The sequence below is a fragment of the Sciurus vulgaris genome, assembly GCF_902686455.1.
Source record: "Sciurus vulgaris genome assembly, chromosome: 6".
NCBI classification, from domain to species: Eukaryota; Metazoa; Chordata; class Mammalia; order Rodentia; family Sciuridae; genus Sciurus; species Sciurus vulgaris.
The window spans coordinates 83,781,161-83,807,934 of NC_136466.1; the positions used below are offsets into that span (position 1 = coordinate 83,781,161).

A 26,774-nucleotide genomic window follows, 5' to 3' on the forward strand; every position below is an offset into this window, starting at 1 on the left:
ATTGATCCAAAGAACCAAGGATGTAGATGTGGGCTACAGTATGAGAGGCAGCTAAGGGGTGTCATTATGTACCAGGAATTTATAAAGCAGCAATCAATTACTATCCAAAGACATGGCAGTTAAGGAGGGGAAGAGATATCCAAACCATAAACTGTTATGGATACAGGAGAAGATGATGGGAGCTATGGTTTCAGAGGAGAAATCCAGTCATTGTCAATCTGTTTCCCAACAAAAAAGGAGCCAGGGAAACAGTCTGACTTCCTTCTGCTCTGATCGCTGCCAGTTCCTACTTCAGACTGAAGTCAAGGAGAAGCCAGAGAGCAAGATAGCCCACTATGTGGTCCATAAAGGTCAGCCTCTTGGAACTTAGAATAGGATGGAGAAGAATAAATTGGAGAAGTCAATGGATACTATCCAGCACATTAAAAACATCCCTGCTTTTATATTTCTGCTTTGGCATTTTAAAAAGTATAAAATGAAAGCTTCATAGCAAAAGGAAGTGACCTAGTTTTCTCTCAGCATCTTAGAAGCCCTGAACAGAGAAGTTAAGCCTCTGCACAGTAGAAGAAGAATTTCCATACACAGAGAGAGAGGTAGGATGAGCTGAAAAAATTAGTTTGTATGAAACCCTAAGGTAGGAGTAAATGTGGTGGAAGCAGAGACAGCACAATAACTGGACTAAGAGGCACAGAAAATACAGTTTAGGAAGTTCTGCAAATGGAAATTGGATAGAATGAATAAAGACAAATAATGAAAGCCCTTGCAAGATGGGGGAAATTTAGCTTTGACTTGAGAATGTTTTCTAATTTAGATGAGAGAATTTTAATTTGATCTAAATTAGAATTTAGATTTGTTTAGATGTGATGTTAGTCATGCTGAGTAAGGTCTGGGGTATGAAATCGTGAGTGCATTTCTTTAGGAAGACAACCTGGATGGATCCAAGAAGGAATAATGAAGATACAATGGCAGGGAGAATGCAGTGGAGTCTGAATACTGACTAGGTGTCGCTGTCTGTGTTAGACAGCATTTCACCATTGTGACAAAATACCTAAGGAGGAAATGATTATTTTTGCTCATGGTTTCAGAGGTTTTAGTTTATCATTGTTTGGCATATTGATTTGGGTTTGTGGCAGCATAGTATGACATGGCAGGAGCACTTTGTGGCAGGAGACCTGTTTACCCCATGGTAGCCAGGAAGCAAAAAAATAGGGGAAGGGGCCCAATATCTCATTCAAGGACAGGCCCCCATGACCTAATTTACTGCTACCACTAGGCCTCACCATCTTCCAAGGGTGCCAACAGCCTTCAAAACAAGGGACTTTGGGGGACCTCTAAGATCCATACTATAACACTATCAACCTGGTTAAGTCTTTAATAGGATAATGGTAGTGAAAACTCACCCATTTAACTAGCCATATGTCCCACGTTTATGTATCCAAAAAATATACTGAGCCTTCTCTAGCCACATACTGGACTAGAGAAGGCGGATAAACCAATGAGAAAACCAGATGTGCTTCCTGTCCCCATATAGTCTGTAGTCTGTTGAGGAAACAGAGGCAATTACACAGGGTATGCTGAAAAACAGGCATGGGGTGTTATAAGAGCAGCCAGCGTTCTGAAAAGTGGGAGGGTCAGGGGAGTAGGAGGGGTAAAGGGAATGGGAGGTGGTTGGGAAAAGCTTCATTGAGAAAGGAATATTCAGGTTGAGATCTGGAAAATGAGAAGGAATTAAGCAGGTTAAATGGAAGGAAGGAGTTGAACATGGTGGTGTAGACCTATACTCCTAGCATTAGGAAGCTGAGGCTGGGGTGGGGGATTACTTGAGCCCAGGAGTTGGAGGCCAGGCTGGGCAATAGCAAGACTGATCTTAAACAAACAAACAAACAAACAAAAAACACTTAACAAACAGAAGGGAAAAGCAATCACAGCAAGAACAGAACCAAGATTCTGGAAAGGGGGTATAGTAGGTATGAGGGACTAAAAGAAACCAGCATAACTGACAGAGGAAATGGAACAGATTTTATGACCTTTCAAAGGAAGACATGAAAAACACTATAGATACCAAAAAACTGGACCATTAAGGAGATAAACTGTCTAACATGTTTCAACCATTTTTTTTTTATTTTATTGTAAACAAATGGGATACATGTTGTTTCTCTGTTTGTACATGGTGTAAAGGCATACCATTTGTGTAATCATAAATTTACATATAGTAATGTTGTTTGATTCATTCTGTTTTTTCCCTTCCCCCCACCCCTCCCATCCCTCTTTTCCCTCTATACAGTCCTTCCTTCCTCCATACTTGCCCCCCTCCCTAACCCTAACTCTAACCCTAACACTAACCCTTCCCTCCCCCCATTTGTTTCAACCATTTTTAACAAGAAGATATTTACTATGAATTCCTTTGAAATCTACATACCTAATCAATCTGTATTTGCTAATAGCTTGCCTCCTTGACCAAAGAACACAACCAATACACATCTATTCTGAGCAACTACCTAGAAATGTCTGCTAAGTATCAGGTACTTTGCAAAGCACTGGGAATATAGACAGACAGTATATGGGTCGCCAGTAAACTTGCTTTCCTACAGGTACCCAAGAGCAGAATAAACAGCTAGGTATAGATTCAAGGAAGATCTATGAATCAATTAATATTTATGGAGTAGCTTCCATGTCCAAGACACAATATACAATACTATGAAAACAGTATCTCTTGTGCAGAGCAGATAAGAAGCTGGCTTCTTTTAAATATGGATTGTGATGTCTGTTTGCTCATTATGAGCATACACTGACCAAAACATGCACAGGTATGAATAAGATGCAGTCATTGGTTTCATATACTCTTTAGTGTGGGAGATTCAAAACATGAAAACTGATCACTGCAAGTGTCAATACAGTGGATCTATGGGAGTGTACAAATTGTTATGGCACTAATGTCAGTTTGAAGGAATTAAGTGGGTTGATGGGGATAGGAACACACATTCTGTAACTTAATGAATGGGTAAGCGTTCAACAGGTAAAGATGCAGGGCAAGGAAATTAAACAGATGGAAAGAATATGAAGAGGTTCCCATCTGCAAATGGACTAACTTTTGGTAGAAAATGGGGTATTCGGGAAAGAACAGGTAGGGAATATTTTAAATGGTAGAGATGAGGGCCATGTAACAGAAATTCAATGGCTGGTTATGGAACAGGAAATGCATTTGGTCAGAATGAGGAGTCACTGAAGATTTTTTAGTAGGAGAAGAGCATCTTCAGAGACTATTAACAAAATTATGTTGACTGAAAAATGTAATAACTTAATGGTTAAAAGCAGAGGCTCTGGAGCCAGACTGCCTGAATTAGAATGCAGACTCCTCCACAACTACTCCTCCAGATCAAAAGGAATAAACAAATGATAAGCACAGTGTCACCGAGGAATCTGAAAAGCATTATGCTAAGTGAAAGAAGTCAGACAAAAAAGACTATTACCATTGCAATTATACTTTTATGTAATATAGATCTAGAAAAGGCCAAATTATAGTGACAGAAAAATCAGTAGCTGTCAGGGGAGACAGATGATAGCAAAGAATGAGGGGAGGTTAAGGGGACACAAGGAAACTTTTGGGGGTGATAGAAGTGTTTCATATCATGTCATGGTGGTAGTAATATGACTGCACACACATGTCAACATTCGTCAAATTGTATACTTCAAATTCATGAATTTTTAAGTAAATTAAATGTAAAAGCTGATAAAACAAAAATAAGAAGAATCACACAAAGATGTAAAGTTAGGCAGAAGATGAATAAAATCACTGAACTTAAAAATATTTCTTATGTTGAAGACTGTGGCAGCAAGGGACTATACTATACAATCCATGTGTTCACACAGCAGTGCTACAGCCACTAGTGTGTTTGGGTGTTTGAAGCTGTTGGGGAAGGGCAAAGAATATTCTTATTATGAAGAGAATTTCCTTTACTTTTTAAAAATTATTCAAAAAATCTTTACTAGACAGTGGATATTGTTTTAGGCCTAGAGGATACAATAGTGAATGTCAGATAGGCAGGACTTTTCTCTCAAGGAAATCATACATATCTATTTATTTTAAACTGCCTGATAAAATGTACTTATTATGGACAACATGCTGTTTTGAAGCACATATACATTGTGGAATGGTTAAACCTGGCAATATTAACAAATGCATTATCTCACATAGCTATCATTTTTGTGATAAGAACACTTCTAAGACATTTACATTAACAGTATTCCTCAGAGTTCATCTGAAGAAAGAGGTGGAAATACTTTAGTGAAGACATGAAATGAAGATATTCCTCGAATGGTGGATATTAAGACAGACCTCAGACCTGTCCCCTCCCAAAGAAGTAATACTAAAAATAATGATGACTTAGCAAGGTTGTATTCATTGCAATACAAAATAGGTATGGTACATTATATAGACTGACATTTAAATATTGAAAAACAAATTTGTAAAGAACAATAACATAAGATCATTTGATAAAAACCTGGAGAAGGGGAAGAAGTGATTCGGCATACTGATATTTAGAATCAGTTGGGAAAAATCAATCTTGTTTACATTGTGATACTTTGGCAAGTATACTTTTAAAATTGCTGGGGCTAAGGGTGTTGCTTAGTGGTAGAGCACTTGACCAGCATGTAGAGGCCCTGGGTTCCATTCCGAGCACCACACACTCAAAAAAAAAAAAAAAAAGATTTTTATTTTCTCCTATGTGCTGAATTAACTCTATTAGTATTAACACATATACTTGAATTTCACGAGAAGGTTTTAATTTATCTTGCAGAAAAAGCTTATTCTCATTCCTGAACTGACTACCACAATGAAAAGATCATTCTCGATTTAATTAACATTCTACATGATAAATGTAAACAGGACAGTGAATCACAGGTTTGTGAATTTCTATAAAATTCTTAACTCTAATACATACATTCTGGAGGGTTTATTTTTAAAAATGCAAAGAAACTGTTCTATATCAATGTATTCACAATTTTTTTGACAGTTGACATTTTTAGATCCTAAAGAATACATGTTGAGGAGACAGGGAAGTGAGGAAATAAGTGAGACACAATCTTCCAATAAACTTGGGAGTCTTCAGACAGCAGCAGACTTGAAAGCATTGAAACAGAGCTAGATTTGGCTTTTATTTGCTTCAGTGGTGCTTCAAATCTCTTTGGCTATTGCAGAAGGTTTTTCAGGTCATCACAAACCAAAGTGGAAAGGGAATACTGTGGGCAGCAACTGTATGAAATGCCTTATTTATTTCAACTGACTCCTGCCATAACTGATTGAAGGACTTGAAGTCCTCCTATACCAGCAACCCTGGGCTTCCAGACCCACGCTTACTGTGTTGATTAAATAAATGATAGGTAGAAGATAGAACAGTATTTACCTCTGGCAGAGTCAAAGAATTCATGTTGAGTAAGATAAATTTTTGCTCTCAACTCAAAGCTATTTAGGGCAGGAACTTAATTTCCTCACCCCTGAGCACAATTTTCTCTATTTTGTATTACAGAGCAGTTATGACAGCAGAGAAACAATAAAGGTACTATTTGTTAACTTCTAAACTCATTTGACCCCACTAGCATCACCTCTTTAATACCCACATTTACTCAAGCTATCAATCTATCCTCTTTGTATCAACTGTGTCTGCCTTATAGTCTGAGTCAAGTAGATGAAACTGAAACAGTAAAATATCTATGAATACTGCCTGAGCATTTATGAAAAATACATGGAGATAATATTAATATTCTAAAATATCCAACATGAGGAAGCTAAATATTATTACTAGTGTCAACAACTATAGAATAATAAGGTAAAGAGCACTTGCATTTTCATAGCAAAATGATCCTTTCATTAGAAGCAAATGATTTAACTGTAAATTAGGTACAGCTTACCACTTGAAGTAATTTTTATTCCCATAAATAATGAAGTTTGAAATAGTTTAGTGGTGTTTTTTCTGCTTGTATTTCATTTGTTGTCAGTTTTTGTTAAGAGTGTATTGTTTTGTCTTAGATTCTGTTTCCAAATGACAACATTCAATCAATCAAGTCAAGCCTTTTTAGTTATCCATAGAACTATTAAATAAGGTTGTTGAAATGTTAACTGTGTGAGCATCTGAAATCTACTAAAGGAAATACTCCAATCTTTCAGAAACATCGTTTGCCCTTTGTAAATCAATGTTGCTATGGCAAATGTTTTCATTTAATAGTGGATTAGCTGAGAGTGGGAGTATGACACACTGTACAACAGAAATGTACTTGCTACTTTTATAGATCTTTTTCTAAAACGCTCTGAGCTTGTTGGATGGGGTGACTTTTGCCTGCAAAAACAGAACTACTCCTCTAATGTGTACGTCAGATTTGTCCCTTTATACATGATTAAGTACAAACATTATCTGTGAAAAGCAATCTGTGCCTTGAAAGAGTATGTCCTGCACTTATGCTTAAAGAATTCAACATTTATGTGGAATGGTTCCAAATGCCTTTCTTGAATAGGGTTATTGAAATATTAATTCAGACTACATAAATCTGAAAATAAGTGAAACAAAGAGGATTTTTCTGGTGGCTAATAAGTGCAAAGAGAATCACTCTTCTTTCTAATGTGGAAAGATAGGCATGGTTGCCTCCCACAGATAACCTTTAGGCTGACTATAATCAAAGAATGACACCCTACAAATCTGTGTCTATTTGTTTCTAAACATGTACCACATTTCCTAAATTCTTAATTAATCAGACTCTTTTAATAGCACTACTGCACAGCAGAGGAATAGGAATTAAAAATTTATCAGTTAGAGACACTGTATGGAAAAACCCTCTAGAGAGTTCTAAAACATTAGGGGTTTATATCAAAAAGACACAAGATCTAGCTCTATTCTTCTTGTTGATAACATTATTTCTTTATTAATTTTTAATGATTACAAAATAAAAAATTATCTTTTCATTGATAAAATGACCTAGATAAATACCAAAAAACCTCCTGTCACCCTCTTCCATTGCTACCTCTCCAAGGGAACCAAGGTTTATAGCCTGAGGTGCCTCTTTTCAACTTCCTCCATGGCCATATAAACATCTAACCAAATATCAGGATTTCGTGGCAATTTGTTTTCATTAAGATGGGATCACCCTTCACATATGACTTTGTAGTTTGCTTCTCTTACTGTATGATGGCAATACTTCTAGGGCATAGGATGTGGATGTAACTCAGTTTTTCATTTACTGTATAATATACTACAGAATGATCTCCCACAATTTTTAGGATGTATTTTTACTATAAAAGGTAATTCTAGATAATAAATTCCTAAAACTCTATACCACTAGCAATGTATGAAACTGCCCATGTCTTCTCACCCTTAAAATCTCTCACAGCTCTTTCAAGTTTTTGCCAAATTAATAGATGAAAAATACATCAACAACTTCTTCCTTAATTTTAATTTAATTTTTGTCATTCCATTCATTTAACATTGATATTCTTATTTTACTTCCTTTAGGTTTGCTTCCCTTCTCAATAATTTATAGTACCTCTTTGCATACTTGGTATATGAACACTTTTTCTTTTATATGTTTTTAATAATTCTGTTTGTTCTTGGATAATTTTCATCTTTACAAGTTGTTGTGTATGTGTGTGTGTGTGTGTGTGTGTGCATTTTAACCTTTCTAGACTCTTCTATTTAGTGGTGCTGTTCAGTTTTTTTATACCTCCTTAGATCAATTTGGATATTAAATATTTTCTAGAAAATCATTCTTTTACTTAAAATTATAGAATTTACCACTACACAGTTACACCCAAAACTGTCTAAAGTTTTTTCTTTATCATTTATAATTCTTAATAATGTATACTTTTGGCATTTTTGTGGGAATAACCAGGGCTTGAACTCAGGGGCACTCAACCTATGAGTCACATCCCCAACCCTATTTCACATTTTATTTAGACAAGGTCTCACTGAGTTGCTTAGCGCATCACTGTTGCTGAGGTTGGCTTTGAACTGGGGATCCTGCTGCCTCAGCCTCCCAAACCTCTAGGATTACAGGTGTGTACCACCACGCCCAGCCTGGCATTTTTAATCCTTATATTTTCCATGAGTTTATCCATTTTAAGGAATGCTTCAAAGAAATGATTTCTTAATTGATTTACTACTGTCCATTTTAATCTATTATCTTTAGCTTTTTACTTATTAATTCTCCCTTCTTTCTTTGATTTCATTGTCTTTTTTCCTTATTTCTTAAATTGAATATTTATATACCTTAACTTCTTATGCTCTTTCATTATAAAATAATTCAGGCTATTTTTCTCTGGGGATTACATTAGCAGGAGTTCATGGATTTTATTATCAAGTACTTTTCTTCTCACACTCCCCAGACTGTTTACAATTCCAGTTTGTTTTGATTTTTTTCCCTTGTTTTAGGATTATTGAGAAGAATGGTCCTTAATTTCTAAGTGGTTAAGTTTTCCATGACATCTTTTCATGGTATATTTCTAGTTTTATTGACTATTGGAGAATGGGAATACAAATGTCTAATTATTGTAGACAGCTATAATTTCTTAAATGTACAGCTATGAGATTTTTTAATAAATGTTCCACATACAATCAAAAAGAATGTATACATTTGCTAAAATATAAATTTTGCTTATTATTATTAAATCATATACTCTGAATTAAATGCATAGAACTCTTCTTTTGATTAAAATATTGAAATGCTTTGTAAACTTGCCTTTTGGGATCTATTTGATATACAAAAAATCCCTCCATAATTATATTTTAGCCAACTTCACTCCAAATTTTTTATTTCACATGTTTGACTGTGATGGTGTTTGGCACGTAAGGTAAGTAACTGTTCTGCCTCTTAGTAAATTATACCCTTAATAATCACTAGATTTTTTTGAAGATAAAATTATATAAGGAGAACGTCTGATTGCTTCATCTATTTATGTTCCTGTTCCTAAAATGGTACCTTTTTAAGGATTCTAAACTTTGGTTTCCAGATCTCTTTGTATGCCTTGTACTACGTCCTTCAAATTCTCCTGCCTCTATGAAGATTTTCCTAAAGAAGCAAGAGAGAAAATTAGAATCTAACTGCTTCTATAAGGTGCTCTGGAAAATTATAATTACACTTCTGACTAAAGAACAGTTGCAATCACTCTCTTCATGCTCAGGTAGGGCCTCTGTAATTCTTTCTTTCAACTATGCTAAGGTATTTACCATAGTAGCATTGTACTAGGGCCTTGTATTAGTTACTGAAAATATGCCTTAACTCATCCATTATGTCTTTCAGGGCAGAAATAATAATAACTACATTCACTGACTTTTGTACATATTAATTCATTAATCCATAATTCTATCAGATATGAACTCATTTTACAGATGAGGAAACTAAAGCATATTATGGTTTAAGTTCTTGTGTAACATAAACTGGCCAGCAAGTAGGGAACAAGAGTTCTGATTTGTCTTGTACCTAGAATGACTAACAAACTCCAGCTCTGCTCTTCTGAGCCTTCCTCTCAATTAGGCCTTAACTTTGGCTTCAAAAGACTTAAACAAGTAATAATTTAATATCTGACAATTCAACACTACTTCCTTAAGATGACCCAGTCCTCCTTGAAGTATCTGCTTGTGAAAACTCAAGCCTGTCATAAAATTAAGTTTTATGTTGGTTTCACGTAACACCTGAGAAAATAAGGTCTGTGTCTCCCAGTCTTTATGTTTGGACAGAATCATAACTTTAATTGCCAGCTAGCAAAACAGCTGTCCTAATCACATTTACATCAACTAAAAGTTTGTAATTTTTATTTCCCTGATTCTATTAAGCCCTGGTTTGGTCCATGTACCTCTCTCCTACTACTTCCTAATTCTACCTTTAAAATGCCCAGTTACTTCTACACAAATTGAAGTTGAGTTTAATTCACACTGGATTCTTTTCCCTAGTACAACAATCATTACTGTTTAAAATATGTTCTTGCTATACTGTATCTTTGACCTGATTTTCAACACAGACATAAGAGCTAAGAGACAGAAGTGAGAAAAGACAATAGGAAAAATGGAGGACTTGAGGTCACCATATAGCACTTGGCTTTAAATGTGAGCAGTGCAGGAAACTCTCGAAGGGTTTTAGGTGAAGGGTGATGTGATCTAACTTCGATTTTAATGGTATCTCTGTGACTGCTATGTGGAGTACACTCTCAGGATGCAAAGGTACTAGGTAGGCCCAATAGGAAAGCTACTGTACTACCTAGGAAAGAAAGGAGGGTGTCTGGGCCAGAGTGGGAAAGATGGCTGTGGTGAGAGAAGGCTAGATTTTGGATTATTTGGAAGGTAGTAGCAATAGGATTTGCTGGCATATTGTTAAAAGGCCATGAGCAAGAAAGCGGTGTCGATAAAGACTCTAGTGTATTTAGCCTAGAGGAACTATAACACTAGAATTTCCATTTACTGAGATGAAGAAGACTGAAATACAATATTCCAAATAAGAGAACTCTGGTTTATGATCATTACTCACCAAAAGTGAATAAATAGGTAACTAAGGAACAAAGATTAAAGTGCTGTTAACCTTGCATTGATATTTTTATTCTTTAGGTTCTGTAAATCAGAAGACACAATTCATGAGATGCCAAAGGTTAAATCCATTTATTAGCCTAAATGGCATATGCAATTGCTTCGATCAGGGACTGGGAAACTACAGACCGTGGGTTGGCTGCCTGTTTTAGTAAATACAGTTTTTATTGGAATGCATCCAAGTCATCATTTACATATTATCTATAGCTGCTTTCTAACTAAGACAGTTGAAACCAGAGACTATTCCTCAGAAGTTGAAAATGTTTACTATCTGACACTTTAAGAAATAATTTTCTAATCTCTGGTTTAGATTTAGACAGGGGTAATGAAAAAATTGTGTTTAAAAAATTAAGCTAGGTTGCTTGAAGGTGTCTTATAATAGTCAATTGTTTAGAATTATCTCGATTTCAGAATAGTAGCATTTCTTTCTTCACAGACATGAGAAAATATAAGAAAAAGTCATTCAAGAATGTAGGATGGAGCCAGTATTTGTTTTACAAAACAGAGTTATATATTTTTACTATTTTTACTATAATTAAAATATATATGTATACATAAAAATACATATAGTAACATTTTATACATACATATACATATTTTAACTATATATATTTTAACATTCTATTACTATATGTCATTTTTATTTTACATGTTTGACCATTATGGTACCTAAGGTATATACTATTCTGTAATTTGATAAAGTAGACTACTAATAGTTATTAGATGTCTCCACAGATAGGCCATTAACAGATTGGCTATTTATGAAAAGAACATGAGTCTCAGACTCTAGTAAATATGTATTTAAGCACTGTTTTTCCATTTATGGTCTATTTGGCTACATACAGTTTATTTAATGTCCTTGGTTCTCAATTTCTCATACAAAATATGGGGATAATAAAATCTTGAACACAGATTTTTTTAATGAGAATTAATGAGACAATGTAAAATGCTCAAAACAATAGTGTTACATAATGAGCACTCAAAAATATGCTTTCAGCTTTAAAAAATTTACTAGAAACAAAACAAAAAGAATCTTTAATCTTTTTGTGAAAATACATGGTAATAATGAAGTCTTTTATATCATAGCTACTTTTCTAGTATCCTAATAAAGAAAGGGAAATTAGTCAATGTATACAATCATGTGAGATACTGAAAAAAGAGATATAACATGTTTAGATTATTCTCAAAAAGGAAAACTGTTAACAGTTCAATTATATCCTCCCTAAGTGGACACTAAAGGTTTCAGTAAAAATAAAGATGAAGCATCATAATTTAAACTTGAATAATTAGTAATGAACCACATACCACTTTAATTTGTAGTTTATAAGAGCCAGTTAACATTTTTGTATTTTATTTAATCTACATAATTGGACCTTGCTAATAAATCAAGGAGTGAATATACAAATAAATATAATTTGAGAATTTGGCATGAAGCATTTTAAATGATACCAATTCCAAGCTTTCAAAACAGCAAATGAAAAAAGTCAATTTAATGTGAGACAGCTAAATAATGGAACAAGGACTTGGTCGCTGTCCTTTCTAATAATCACTGAATTTTACCCACTATTAAGTTTTACAATTGGTAAAATGGAGATAATATTACTCCATCCAGTAAGGGGGCAGGAGATACAGCATTTTAATATCTTTTGTTGTTTTTTTCACAAGTCTTAGAATTTTATATGTATTGCCTAAGTCTTTCTAAATAAAAAGCGAACGCCGATCCAAAAATAGGATATTTCTCAATTTTCCTCCTCCAATAGCAAGAACACTCTGCTCTTTTATCTTTTATGAAGGAAGAAAGAAAAGAATGGAGGAAAAGTAAACACTAAGAGGTATGACTCGTGTTCATTTTAAGACTTGTAGTATCTGTAATGACCTGTTTATTTTTCGACCTGCAGTATCTGATGTGATATACTCAATCCTCACCCACTGTTAGTTCTTTCTGACAACACAAATGTACTCATGCAGGAAGGGCAAAGACCAGCAACTGGAGCCACCACTTCTGTCTGTCATTCTCGGGGGAAATGTCACTCATGTATCTGTATATTTCTCCACCAAGCCCAAATGTGGTCTCTCAATACTTCTTAACAGTTTCCAGGCAGTTTCTCCCAATCAAACAAATTTGACTCAAAAAGCAACCTCTACTTGCCATTCCATTCTAATGTATAGGCTGAATTAGAAAAAGAGAAGGATGCTGTGGCGAATATTTCAGAGGACTAGAGAAGGTAGAATGGAACATGACCTCTAACTGCAGAAGAGGTCAGGAAATCCACAGCTTTCCTGGAATAGGGTGGGAATCTTCTTTAGGTGTTTCTCACCAATTGTATAGCTGCTTTAGGAAGAGAATGGATTTGTTTTCCCAAGTGAGTTTAACATATAACGACTCTATGGTACCCAAAAGCCTGCTAATGGTCACAGATTAAATTTCTCTCTTTCCACCATGAGGTTAAAATTCAAAATTAAGTTAGCCTGCAAGGGGAAATGGACAAATAGGAGTGCAGGGTGCTTCCCTTTCTTTTATTCTCATCCCCAATATAAAATTCAAACTTTAACTTTCAAAGAATGCTAAGATTACGTGCTAATAACTAGAGAGTTGGAGATGAGGAAATAACAACCTCTGAAGAGCTAAGATGTATAACTTATTGATTGCTGGATGACCTTCTGGGAAGGTGTAGAAATAGTAGGCAGGTGGGCATAGTTGGAGGAAGTAGGTCACTAGGGGAAGGGCATACTTTTAGGGATTTTTTTCTTGTCCCTATGCCACTTCTCTGTCTCTTTCCCCCTCATTCCCTGCTTATCTCAAACACTGAATGAGACAAGAATTTCCAAGAGGTTCAGAAACAGTATATTTCTCTGTAGTTCTCAAAGTATTCCCAAAGCTAGTGAGGAAAACAACAAATGAATAGTAGCTTTCTTCCACTATTCCCTTCTGCCATGAGACCCAAAGCAACGTGTCTTAACCTTTTCAACATGAGCCTTTTTTCATTCTTTAAAGTCTTCATGTCAAGTATTTTGGTCACAGTGATGAAAACCTTAGCAACACGTGTATTATAATACCCTCCAAAACAAATACCACACTCTGGTCAACTGTCTTTATATGAAAAAGTCCTATCAGTATTCTGAATTTAAGATTAAAAAATTCTGCATTTAATTTGTATATTATCTCTGATAAAACAGATATTATGAACAGGCGCTGCTTATAAATGACATTATGATTATACCTTAATATTTTAAAACTGATTCCTTAAAGGCATGCAGAAAGCAAAACCTTATTATGATTAGCAATACATTGTGGAGGCAAGAAATAAAGTATACTAGTAAAAATTTTAAAAGATTGTTCATCTGAGAAAAAAACAGCAAAATACAGTGGAAAGATTATGAGAAATTTTTGTAGAAGTATTTTTTTCATTCTGTTTTATTTCAATGACTATATTCTTTAATCATTATTTTTAAATACGTGATATTCTAATTTCAAATTTTTCAACCTGTAGTACCTGATGTGATCTTTAAACTTTGAATTGTCTTTTTCCTGGAGATAGAGATTTGTGTTCAGAAACACAGGAGAAGTATGCTCTTTTGATTTCAGAGCATGATCTGTGACTTTTCAAAAAAAAAAAAAAAAACAAACACTGAATGAGACAAGAATTTCCAAGAGGTTCAGAAACAGTATATTTCCCTGTAGTTCTCAAAGTATTCCCAAAGCTAGAGAGGAAAACAACAAATGAAAAGAAATTGAAAGAAATGTAATTAATATGTAATTTACAGAAAATAGACATAAAGAAAATATTTAATTCTATAAAATTATGTTTTATAAATTAGTTTGCACTTATATGTTCTTGAGCCAAGATGCAGAGGAACTGCATCTTGACCAAACAGCAAATAAATAAAATGCTATGTAAACCTAGGATTTGAACAACTTATATTAGAAAAGAATGTTTTGATGTTGTTGTTATTGTTTTAAAAACAAGGTCAATGCTCATAGTCCTCAGGAGAGCAGACACTGAATAAATCCAGGCTGATTCAAACTAATATATATATATATATATATATATATATATATTTTTTTTTTTTTTTTTTTTTAAAAAACCTCATCAGGACACTTCTTTAGAGAACTTCTCTTCCAAGCAGTATAAAAGATGTATATAAACCTGGGAAAAAACATCCATTCTCAACATCCCTTCACTCTCTTATCAAAAGCTTGTTTGTACTGAAAATATCTACTTTAGAATTGGTACACTGAAGGATCTGCTTCCTCGCTTACTGAACTCAGGCTTCTCTTGTCCTCATTTGTATTCCTATTTTTCTTCATTTGGCTACCTTTCCTATCTCTAAAAATTATTTTCACATCTTACTTTTTCCATGATGCCATGACTGAAGGGTTAGCGGTTTCTCATCTTGAGGTTTGTTCACATTTCCCTCAACACACTAATAACTACAATACCAGTGAACATTTTCTGTTTGGCAATTTTACTTCACTTGGTCCACAGAATACCCTGGGGTAGGTAAGCTATCACCCTTTCTAAAGATGAAGGCGCATGGTTAAGAAACATGCCTGAGTTGACCATTGCAAGAGCCAGGACAAGAATGTGATCAAGCCTGGCCCAAGGCCTGTGTTCTAACCCCTAGATTTTATTTGACAAGAAATTTTATATAAAACCATTGTAATTATGCCTTCATTTACTTTAAAGTGCTGATGAAGATGTGGAGAAAAACTAAAAATAGAACTACTACTATGTGATCCAGCTATCCCATGCTTGATAGCTATATGTCTATGTTTATTGCAGCCAGCACTATTCACAATAGCCAAGATAGGGAATTGGCATAGTTGCCCTGTCAACAGATGAAGAGATAAGGAAAATACACATGAATGGATAAGGAAAATATACACAATATACTTTATTCAGCCATAAAGAAGAATAAAGTCTTGTCACTTATAGGAAAATTGATAGCATTGAAGACATCATGTTAAGCAAAATAAACCAGACACAGAAAAAAAAAAGTCTCAAATGTTTTCTCTTATATTTGAGAAATAAATTAAAATAAAAAAGAAGATGACCTGAAAGTCAAAGAGGAACTATTAGGAACTAAGAAGGGGACTGAGGGAAGGGGGAGGACAAGAGGACAGAAGGGAGGTGTATATTGCACATGTGGAGATGTCACAGTTAAGCCCATCAATTTGTACAATTAATATGTGTTAATTAAAGTACATCAAACACCCTTGGGATAGTTAATTCATCAAACTGATGTTAGCACTTTATTATGATCATGAATGAATTGGCAGTTTATCAAATTGTTTTGTTTGTTAATGTGAGAGGTGCGGACAACAGAAGTTCACAGGACCCTAGGTGAGTAAGGGAATCTGATGAGGAAGAAAAAGGGTAAAAAGAGTATTCTCAAGATACGACCACTCTGTGGCTCTGCTACATTTGAAGCCAATGGCACTGGATGGTAGGTCTTCTCTTTACCTCTATATGAGACTATTTAAAAGTCACTACTCTTTTTGCCAATCTTCCCAAATCCTGAAAAACCAGATTAACAGAAACTTTATAAATATTAAAAAGAGAATGGAAATTATTTTAATTTTTTCATGTTAGAGAATGAACTTTTTGATTTAAAATTGATACTGTATGTCTTCATATTATTATTCTCATAGAGATTAAATTGACATACTATATGTGTTTATATAGCAAGGTCTGTTTTTAACACCGTATAGTTTGCATCTCTGTGCATTTATATTTCAGATAGATACAGTTCTCGATATGCGCATAGAGACTTTCAAATTTGTTAAGTCCTTAACCTTGTGCAAGAAGAGACTGTTACATTAGAAACAGTTGTACCTTCCAATCCTTACCTCCCCCTTTTTAAGCTGTTTTACCAAAGATATCTGCAAGTCCCATGATTCACTTTTACTCCCTTTTCAACAGGTAGAAGGAAAGATTTGTTGGTTTGCTCTTTGTTAAACTAAATATCTCTGTTAAACACCCTTATTCTTTGTTCACTTGAATGTTTTCTTTGTAGTACTTGACTTGAGTGATACTATGATTTCCAGATCTTTGCTGAAGTCTTTTCCTCTATTGTTTTCCTACTGTCAGAAATTTAAAAATTTTATTTATTTACTTATTATTTTGTGCTGAGGATTGAACCCAGGGCCTTGAGTATGCTAAGCATGTGCTGTACCACTGAGTTGTATTACCTGCCCCTATAACCAGTATTTTATGTTGAATATGTAAAGAATAAAGTGCTAAAACATCAAAAAAGGTTTTTATTTTATAATAAAAAACTACTTTTCTTGGACTCACCAAATCAGGTTTAATGGGAGTAATTGTTAATGGCCACTATGAAGTCCTGTGATATGGCTGAACCGACTAATAGGGAAGCCTGACACACTGGATATCCTCTGATAAGACACTAACCTACAACTGTATTCCATGTGGAAAATCAGCTACAGAGATGTACTCTCTATAGTATGTCTATAGTTCTCTCCACCTCTATTCTACATTTGCTTGTTTTTCTATCTAAGCTTACCTAAAGGTCTCTTTCCCAAAGAAAGGATTCACATCATATGCATTGAGGTAGTTTTCATTATTGTCAAAACTTAAGATGTACTTTATAAAAAAATATGTTGAGTGAATACGGTTCTTTGATCAACCTGGTCTGACTGAATTACCAATGGAAGCTCTTGCTCCTGTACTCCTTTTTCTTTATGTTTTGTTGCTCTTATTGATCCTCTATCATTTAAAAACAAGCATCTTAACTCCTCAACATCTGTCCTAGATTTTGCATGTTTCTTACTCCTCTTTTTTCTTATATTATTTAAAAAATATTCTGCTTTTCATATTCTGGTTATTCCTGAATCTTTCCCTTAATTTTTGTTCTTACCATTTTATTTTCTTGTACATTTCATTGTGTTGTTATTTTGGTCAACTCTTCTTACTTCCCCTACACCTTTTGTTTCTTCCCTCTAATACTTTATAATTTTTTTCCCTCCTCATTTTTAAAAATCACCTTTCCTTTTAAAGACCTATGTTAACTCTAGTTTTATCTGTGCTTTAAGAATAGATTTTTTTTTTTCACCAAAAGAACTTACAGTAACATAGCTCTTGGTCTGCCTCACCAAGAATACCAAGTTCAGGAGGAAAGAGGAGGTCCCAGGGGGATCTATATCCATCTTTCCCTTGGGCATAGTCAATAGCAAGTCTATCATTTACCATGAGAGCTTACAAGATATATAATCTGCATGTCAGCCAGAAAAAAAAAAATCAAGTACTTATGGCACATCATCAATGAACAGTTTAGTAAATGTGGAAGAAATATTTAACAAGCAGTTCTGAGCTGCTCTGGCTGAGCAACTGGATCATTTACTAGATAGTTTTATATGCAAATAAGACAAATGCAACTTAACCTACTTAAAATAAGAAAGGCAAACATAATTGAAAATTTTGTACATACCTATGTAACCAAGAAAATACACTCTTTTGGACTCTGTGTTGCTTTATCTGGTACTAGTTTTAGTCTAGGCATGGTTCCTTCATGTACTAGCAGACCCTAGAACTACATGCCTATCATGCTTGTGCAACAGAAATATACATTCCCAGCAGAAATCCTGAGCTTTGATTGGGCTCATCTAGGTCACAAACCTTTTCCTGAACCAATCGTTGTGGAAGGGGAGGTAAGATGCAGTCATTTGCTGATACTAGTCCACTGTTCCAACTCTGAAGCCTCAGTAAATAGCTCCTAGGAGCCACAAGGTCTCAGAGAAAGAACAACAAGAAAACTAGCTCCTTGAATAAATTGAGAAGGCAACCAGCAAATGTACACTGCACAAAGCAAAGTTGAACACAGAGAGTGCAAAGTAAAAAGTGGTAATTTCAATAATGTATCTTATTTTCCAATGGAATTATTTTAATAATTATATGATTATAAAAATGAATCAACATATTGTCTTATGAAAAAGAAGCTGTTACACATTTTTGTAATCAATTCCAGTAATTCTTCCTGAGATTATTGATCCCAATGGAGTTGTCTATTATTATTGTAGTTGTTAAATAATTTAAATGTTATTACTTTTAAATAATAATAAGGAAAAATAGCAGAATAATAACAACAATAAATGGCTATTTGATTAAAACAATGATATTCTTGTGGGAAAAGATCAAAGACGAATTATTTTAAAAGAAGTAATATAAGCTAAGGTTAAGCACATAAAGGGGGAAATTGACTTTTAAGAGTGAGAAGAGACATGAAGAGGCACTCTTTACAAAGGAGGGGCTGTTCCTCTCTCCTCATCTTAATGTCATCACATTGGCTAAATATCAAATAAAGAGTTTATGAAATTAAAGCCCAGAACACTAATAACTGAATGCACAGAAAAGTCACCTGCATGGTCATTTGGGAATAGGGAGAGGGTGAAGGTCTCTCAGTGGTAGTTACTCATAGACATTAGATCATACACAAGTTTTCAAGTAAATGAATGTCAATCCTTAGTTGCTAAGGGTGGGGGCCCACACTTCATTTCTAGAATTCTTGAATGCTAGTTTTAAAAAGAATTCTTCCCAGTAAGTAGAATACTTTTATTTTCCCAAAACTAGAAGAAAAAAGAAAAGAAAAATAGAATGTTCTCTGCAACAATGAGTCATCAGCCACTGCAGCTCTTCAACATCCAGGTCTCTGCAGCCCTTCAAAAGGAGAGGACTGTCTTTTAATGACACACATAAATCCCTGCACTGCCTGGCTGCAAAACATAATTAATTCTGGCCTTTTTTGCTTAATGAAACACCTTGCACACATGACAGCAGTGGGTTTGAGCTTCTCGTGTGTACCTGAAATAGGGATAGCCCCAGCAACAACTTAGTTCCATTTGAAATGCTCTATAAGATATTTGTCTGAGCTCTATCATAATTTCTTCAAAATGTCTTCATAACAGGCAAGTCAGGCTAAAGGAAACACAATCAGCCACCTGTAAGAACAGTTTTCCTAACTTCTGAAAGTGTAGAATGTTTTGCTTTTCAAATTCGTGATGGTAAACAAATTTTTATTTCTCACCTTGTAGCTGCTATAGAAGAATATTTAAACAAAGTAGTCTCTTAGTTGCAGCTGCTCAATATCATTTTTTATTGGAATAATTTTTCATGTTTTAATGCAGACTTGCATGCTGCATTACAAAGGACATTACTCCTTGGAGAGTTCCAGCATGCAAATTTACAAGGTTCCATTTCAAACAACAAATAATAATATGAGTAAAATTTTAAAACAAATTTAACTGAAAGATTTACTTTGAAAAATTTACCCCTTTTATAATATTCAATTATTCTGGTCCTACCTGAGGGAACTTGAAGCAAATGCCTACTTTTGCACAAGCAACTGCATCTAGAAATATAGTTTCCTTACTTTAATTACAGATTGTATATAGAACAATTAATAATTAAATAAGGAATATCTCTCACCTGTTTAGGTGTGACGCCAGGCATGCGAATATCCAATGCAAAATCTGATGAATCAATAGGAATTATTGGTCTGGTGGCACCAAGACACTCATTGGAAAATGATCTGGTAGGTTCTTTAAACCTTGAAAAAGAAGACAGTTTCAACATTCTTGAATACAATGGGTACAGGAATTCTAGGACCTTAAGGTTAAAGATTGTTGATACAGGCCTAGAAAAGGCTCTAAAGATGTGATGACTATACAATGTTGTCAAACACACTCAGAACCGCACTTTGTCTATGAACAAGATACAACCAACTTATAAACAAAATCAAATCAAATCAAGCAGCTACATTCAAAACTTGATTCAATAAAAATTGTCAATACATACATTTTTTCTAGTTAATAAAGATACTAGTTAACAAAGGAAAATTTATTACAGTATTAATACATTAGAAGTTTTAATTATCATACACATGCCAATTTTCCAATGGCAAATATTAACCATAACCCAGTAAAATTTTTTGGAACTATTTTATGAGTGTCCGGTATTACAAGTCAGAAACAAAAGACTGATCATAATCTTGCTAGAAGGCAGAGTTATATGAGGAGGAAATAAAAGACTGTGCTGTGAATTACAAATGTACAAGTGCATAAATATTTAATGTGGTAATTATGAGGCGTGTGTATACAGCTCAATGTTTCTTAGTGAGCGATTACAGTCCATGATCTCCTTCTCCTAACCACTGATCTATCTTGATATTTTATTCTTCGAGCTTTTCTAAACAGGAAGGCATTCAAGTCTATATGACTATATCGTACTTTCCGAAATATCTCCCCAAGAGGGAGTGATTAGTATTGGAAATCACAACTTCTAATTGGAGTTTTAAAAGCCAGATCAGCAGCTCTGCTATAAGACAGTGGGCTTTTTCTGCAAAGGAGACTTTACAAGAAGTTACTGGGCTAAAATTCCAAATAGTTTCTGTAGAGAAAATCAACCTTGTATATTTCGCCAACACTTGTTCATAAAAGTGGATACATTTCTAAACAGCATGCACAAACCACCCAAACAGTATTTTGCCTGTTTAAAAAAAAAAAAAAAATTCCCCCCCCCACACACCCACCTCTTAAAGACAGAAAGTGGGCTTCTGAAACCCAAGCAGCTGCCTTGCAAAGCCAGGAGGAGAACTAGCAGGCGGCGCGCTCGGCCAGCCATGTCCGCGCCGCTCCGGCCCCGCCGGGAGAGGACCGGGCAGCGCAGCGCGGGGCTGGGGCGGGCGGTTAGGCAGCGGCGCCGCGGGCAGCCGCTACTTCATGGCCCGGGCGCGGCGGGCGTCCTGCAGCCGCCACACGCCAGCTGCCTGCGAGAGCCACGAGCTGGACTCGGCGAGGTGTCTCGGTCACGAGCCGCGGGCAGCAACCCGTGGGAAGGCGGTACTTCTGCCCGGGCGGCCAGCGGAAGCCTGCCTTCCTCCAGAGCTGCTGCTTCGCCCTGGTGCTGGGGCTAGACGTGCGAGTTCCTTATCACTCCGGAATGACAGGGACTGTAAGGGCTATCACACAAACGCGCGTCAGTCATCATTCAGAACCTGCAAAAATAGAAGCAGATAATGGATGACTAACACATTACAGCATTTGTCCTCAGCAAATCCCAGCTGAGGTTCTTTAATGCATTAGTAGTTTCACAAGCTCGAGCCCAAGCCTGGGGAAAAGGCTGGTTTGTTGATCTCCCTTCCCCGACCACAAGCCCCCAAGATTTCACAACCCCCAGAGCAATAGCCCCTCTTCTGCCTTCTGCTTATCTTCCTCCCTCCGGCCCACTCCCGGTTTTTTCTATGTTTCTTACCTCTCCTCTTTTTACCCTCACTCACATTCACCCCACTTTCTGGATCTCTTCTTACTCGGTCTAGTACTCCCCCCAAAAGCACTTCAAAACCTCTGCTCAATGTAAACAAAGTTATTTGCATAAATGATCTACTACAGCACAAGGGGAATGAGGGGCAAGGACAAAGCACTTGTATACAACAACAATCCATAGAAAAACACGAGAACAAAGGCATGTTCATATACATGCATCCCAGAGCTACAGACAGAGAATAAAGATGCCCCGTCAAGAACTCCCAAGAATAGTCACAGAAGTAATTGCCCAAATTCTGGGAATTATTTTAAAACAAATCAAAACCTGGCAGCTAACGTGATATTTAAATGCTCATTTAAAAATCTAATATATACAAGGTAATATACAAGGTAATAATTACAATATGCAAAGTAATAATTTCTCAGGTAGAATGCTTGCCTCCCTAAAGATATTCTTTCCTAAATAAAGTTTGTTTATTTACAAAACGGGATAAGAGAAAACAGAATTTCAGCTAGCTCTAAATGAATTTTCTACAAAGGCTAAGTATAATCAAGAACTTCCTATTAATATAATTGAGAGATGTTAGGGCTCAGAGCAGGTTACCACCAAAATATGGTGTTTTGCTTGGCATACTGAACTATTTGATCTAAAGAAAATTTAAAATCTTTAAAAGCAGCCTCAGAACCAAGCTGCTTCTAACCTTTCTTGCTCCTCTATGAACAAGCACATGGAGTGGCTCTCTCTGGAATTCCCTCACACACCAAGACCAAAATGAAAAAGGGAACACAATTAACTACCAACCTTACCATGAAACCCCACTATCATAGCAAAGAAGACTAAGGAATGTAACCACACTGGACGGACTCCCATGACAAGATGCAAATTCCAAAAGATTCTCTCTGGGACCACTCACCTAATAATTATTTACAAGACCTTCCCCTACAGAAAAAAAGGGCATGTAAGTTTCTGAATAATTTGGAGTTAGTGGGTAATCACACTCCTGTGATTGTCCCCTGTGCTGTGATTTTTCCCCACTGGCAAGTTAATAAGTGTGTATGCCTTTTCTCCTGTTTAATCTTTCTTTATTCCAAGGAGCCTTCAGAGGACCTAGGGGAAATTTCCTTTTGCTCCTAGAAAAGCCATACAAAACTAGTGTGGAATCTCAGTATTTCATAAAGAGGATTCAACTAGGCTAAATTTTTAAATATTCATGTTTTGACTTTACTGTTGATCTGAATATAGCTCAGATTCTGTATCAAATCTGTAAATTAAGTCAGAAAGCATTCTTTTAAAATGTATGATACTCAATGTAAAAATACTTCTAAAGGAAAAAAGATTTCTTAAAAGTTTTATTTTAATTAGTAACTAAAAACATGATTCAGAGAATGTCAAGTCATTTGGCCAGATGAATAACAATAAATAACTAAAATCAGAGGTTGAAGCTATAGCTCAGAGGTACAGCATGTGTTTAACATGCAAGATGCTCTAGGTTCAACCCCCAGTACCAAAAAATAAAAAAATTTAAAAAAATAGATAAGAAAAGAAAAGAACAAAGAAAAATTTAAAAAGAAAGGAAGGAAGAAAAATCCCAGTAAGATCATACAGACATGCTGAACTATACAGTCTCTTAATTGTCCTCTGGAAATTACAGCATAATAAGTTAAACCAAAACAAGAGAGAGAGAGAGAGAGAGAGAGAGAGAGAAAGAGAGAGAAGGGGGGGGACAAACACAAAAGTACTAACTAAACTTAAATTTAAATTTAATGATATTTTATATGGTCAGTACTTTCCACATAGAAGACATACACCAAATACCAATAAAACAATTTAAGGGGCTAAGGTTGTAGTTCAGAGGTAGAGTGATTACCTAGCACATTCGAGGCACTGGGTTAGATCCTACACACCACATAAAAATAATTAATTAATTAAAAGTATTAAAAAACATAATTTAACATCCAACCAATTCAAAGAGGCTTGAGGTTCACCAGCACCCAAGGACCCCAGTTAATTTACATAAGCAATGACATTTTTAAAAGACTGATAATATTTGTTTGAACTTTCTCTTTGGTTTGCTGTTTGAGCTTTCAGCAACAAAAACCTTCAGCTTTGTCTTTAGCCTGTGGGTAAAGGAAAAGAACTCTAGGGGGAAGAGAAACAAAGGGTCTAACAGCTGTGCTATTGCCTTTGCTCTAAACAAAGTAGAATCCTGTTGAATGACAATACTTAACATCCCCTAGTTGTTACATATAAATGTGAGAAAAGGATTATTTTTTATCATTTCATTCACAACAGGATTTAAAGACAGTCCTTCCTCCAGTTGGCAAGGAGATTTGGTATTATATAAACACTTGAAAACAAATTTATTATTAAAATTCTCTAACAGAAGCACACCCTTCAGAACTAGCCTTTGTGGGGGAGGGGGACTTCTCTTATCTCTGATTGATTTTACTACCTTTGATGTCCCTAAACCACTCACTTAAAGAAAAGGGAATTGAAGTTGTGGGTAGAAGCAAGGTTGATATTTGTAGCCATGAATAGAACACCTTTTATTATAGAAATGAAAGGTCATAATCATCCTTGTTTCTTGATGCCTTATAAAGACAAAATACAAATCCATCATATAAAAAAATTTATTTCATTTGTTTTTTCCTGATAATGTGGAACACATAATATTCAAAAATCTTATTCATCTCTCATTTAAAATTTTAAAACTTTACAACATATTTTCCTGAGATCATTCATTTGACTCATAAAAAAAACTTAATTTCATATTTGATACAAAATAATGTGATACATATTGGGATTTTATAAGATCAATAAAACTAAAAGGGAATATAGTCCATTGAGAGATGAGAATGTTGCGCAATTAACACGAGATATGTTTAGAAAGTACTCTCCTATAGGAGTACTTTAAAAAGGACTCAGGGAATTTTAAGGAAGAAAAGAAAACTTCAAGAGAAAGGAAAAAAAAGGAAAGGATGAAAGCAGTCTTCAATAGAACAGCAGCCACTGAGCAGGGCCTTGGAGGACCGTTACAGTTTCTACTGCAGGAGGTGGACAATGAGCATGCCAGGTACAGGGCACAGCAGGGGCAAAGGGGCACAAGTTGAGAGCAGAGTATGTGTTTGAAAAGCAAGTAATAAAAGTCTTTCCTCCTAGATTCATGTTACAGGCCCAGATTTACTATTTTACTGATAATACGAAGCAAATATTGTTTACATCTCCATAAATTCTTCAGGGGAGAATGATTTATAGATACCCATGTGGATGTTAATTCTAGGTGCAGCATTATTAAAAGGTCCTAAGTACAGGTTAGTCCAGAGGACCATAAAACCAATTTGGCTTTTACAAAGTGAGCAATCCATTCCCTCTAATTTTCATTTAAAAAAGAAAAAAAAAAAAAAAAAAAGTTAGCTGAAATCTGTAATTGTTTAAAGATTCAAATAAATATATTGGCCACTGATTCATTCATGGACTTATTTGCTCAGCAAAAGTGAACCAGTATAGCATAATGGCTACTTATAAACTGAAGGAAAAGTGTCTGATACCTAGCTTTTCCATTTACTAGTCACCTGAGCTGGGCAAGTACTTTGACTCTCTGTCTCCTTTTCTTCATCTGCAAAACAGAAATAATCATACTACCTATCTCATAAAGGCCATTGCCAGGAATAGCTGATTAATATTCTTAGAACAGTGTCAGGCATGTAATAAATGATTGCTGTTATCATTGTTGCAATAAATACATATCGAGTGCCTGAATGCTAGGGGTGATGATAATCAAGACAGATAAAGTTCTCACTCCTACAGAAATTATTTTCTAGTGGGGAAAAGCAAAAAATAACTACCAAATTATCAGTTTCATTTTCTTTTAAGCAGATTTTACGTGTTTTTCTAGTATGACTTATGATTAAACTGATTAAAGAATGCATATCCATTCACAGAGCTATTTTGACTTCTGGGGATATACTCTTGGGCAAAGACTGAACCAGGGAACCAATATGTTTATAAGGATAGTTAGCAGCATTGTTGAAAACAACAAAGAACTGAATGTTTACAATAGCAAAGAACTGGAAGCAATTTAAATGTCCATGAATAGGAGACTGGTAACAAAAATATGTATTTTTGTAGCCAGAATTCTATGAATCTCTTTTAAAAAGGACAATATGGGTCTGCTTTTATAGCTTAGAGAATATTCTGTGATATATTATTTTTTTTATTTTTGCATAAAGTTTTAGTCCCAAACTTACAGAAATGTTGCAAGTACAGTATAGATAACCATTTTTTCCCTGTAACCATTTAAAAGAATGATGCTACCAATCTGATGCTTCAATACCCTGAAACTTCAGTGTGACTTCCTAGAAACAAATGCATCTAACTGTGTAACTCAATACAACCATAGAATTTTAAATTTCTCACTGATACTTTACAATCATCTAATCTTCAGTTTCTAAACTTTGCCAAGCAATATCCTTTATAAACGAAACGATCCAGTTCAGAATTAGGCACTGCATGGAAATTGTCACTTATCTAGTCTTCTTCGCTCCAGGACATTGTCTTAGCCTGTCTTTAACTTTCATGACTTCAACTCTAATTATGAAAGATTATAAGGCAGTTATTTTGCAAAATGCCTCTAAATTTGTGTTTGTTTTGTGTTTCATTAGGACCAGGTTCAGGCTATGCATCTTGGGCAGGAATATCACAGAAAGCAATGCTGAGTTCCACTCAAGGATCACTGTTACATCAAATTACCTCAAAACTTAGTAGTAGTTGAAAATACTAAGTATTATCTAACACAGTTTCTGTGCATTAGGAAAAGCTTGGCTGAGTGGTTTTCCATGAGGCTGCAGTCAAGATGTTGGTCAGGCAGTAGTCATCTGAGAGCTTCATGGGAGCTAGATGACGTGCTTATGAGAAAGGCTCACTCATGTAGCTG

The 26,774-nt window shown here is 35.2% G+C and overlaps 1 protein-coding gene across 13 annotated transcripts in view; it reads right to left on the reverse strand.

The window, feature by feature from the left end:
* The window catches only part of PAM (peptidylglycine alpha-amidating monooxygenase), a 290,803-nt gene that overhangs the window by 142,696 nt on the left and 121,333 nt on the right, over nt 1-26,774 (reverse strand). For all 13 annotated transcript variants that reach the window (XM_079145860.1, XM_079145857.1, XM_079145866.1 and 10 more), the window contains 2 exons: nt 21,108-21,572; nt 20,006-20,126 (listed from right to left, as the gene is read on the reverse strand). In XM_079145860.1, the coding sequence (XP_079001986.1) occupies nt 20,006-20,126; nt 21,108-21,199 (213 nt within the window). In that variant the 5' untranslated portion in view covers nt 21,200-21,572. The remainder of the gene's footprint in view (nt 1-20,005; nt 20,127-21,107; nt 21,573-26,774) is intronic.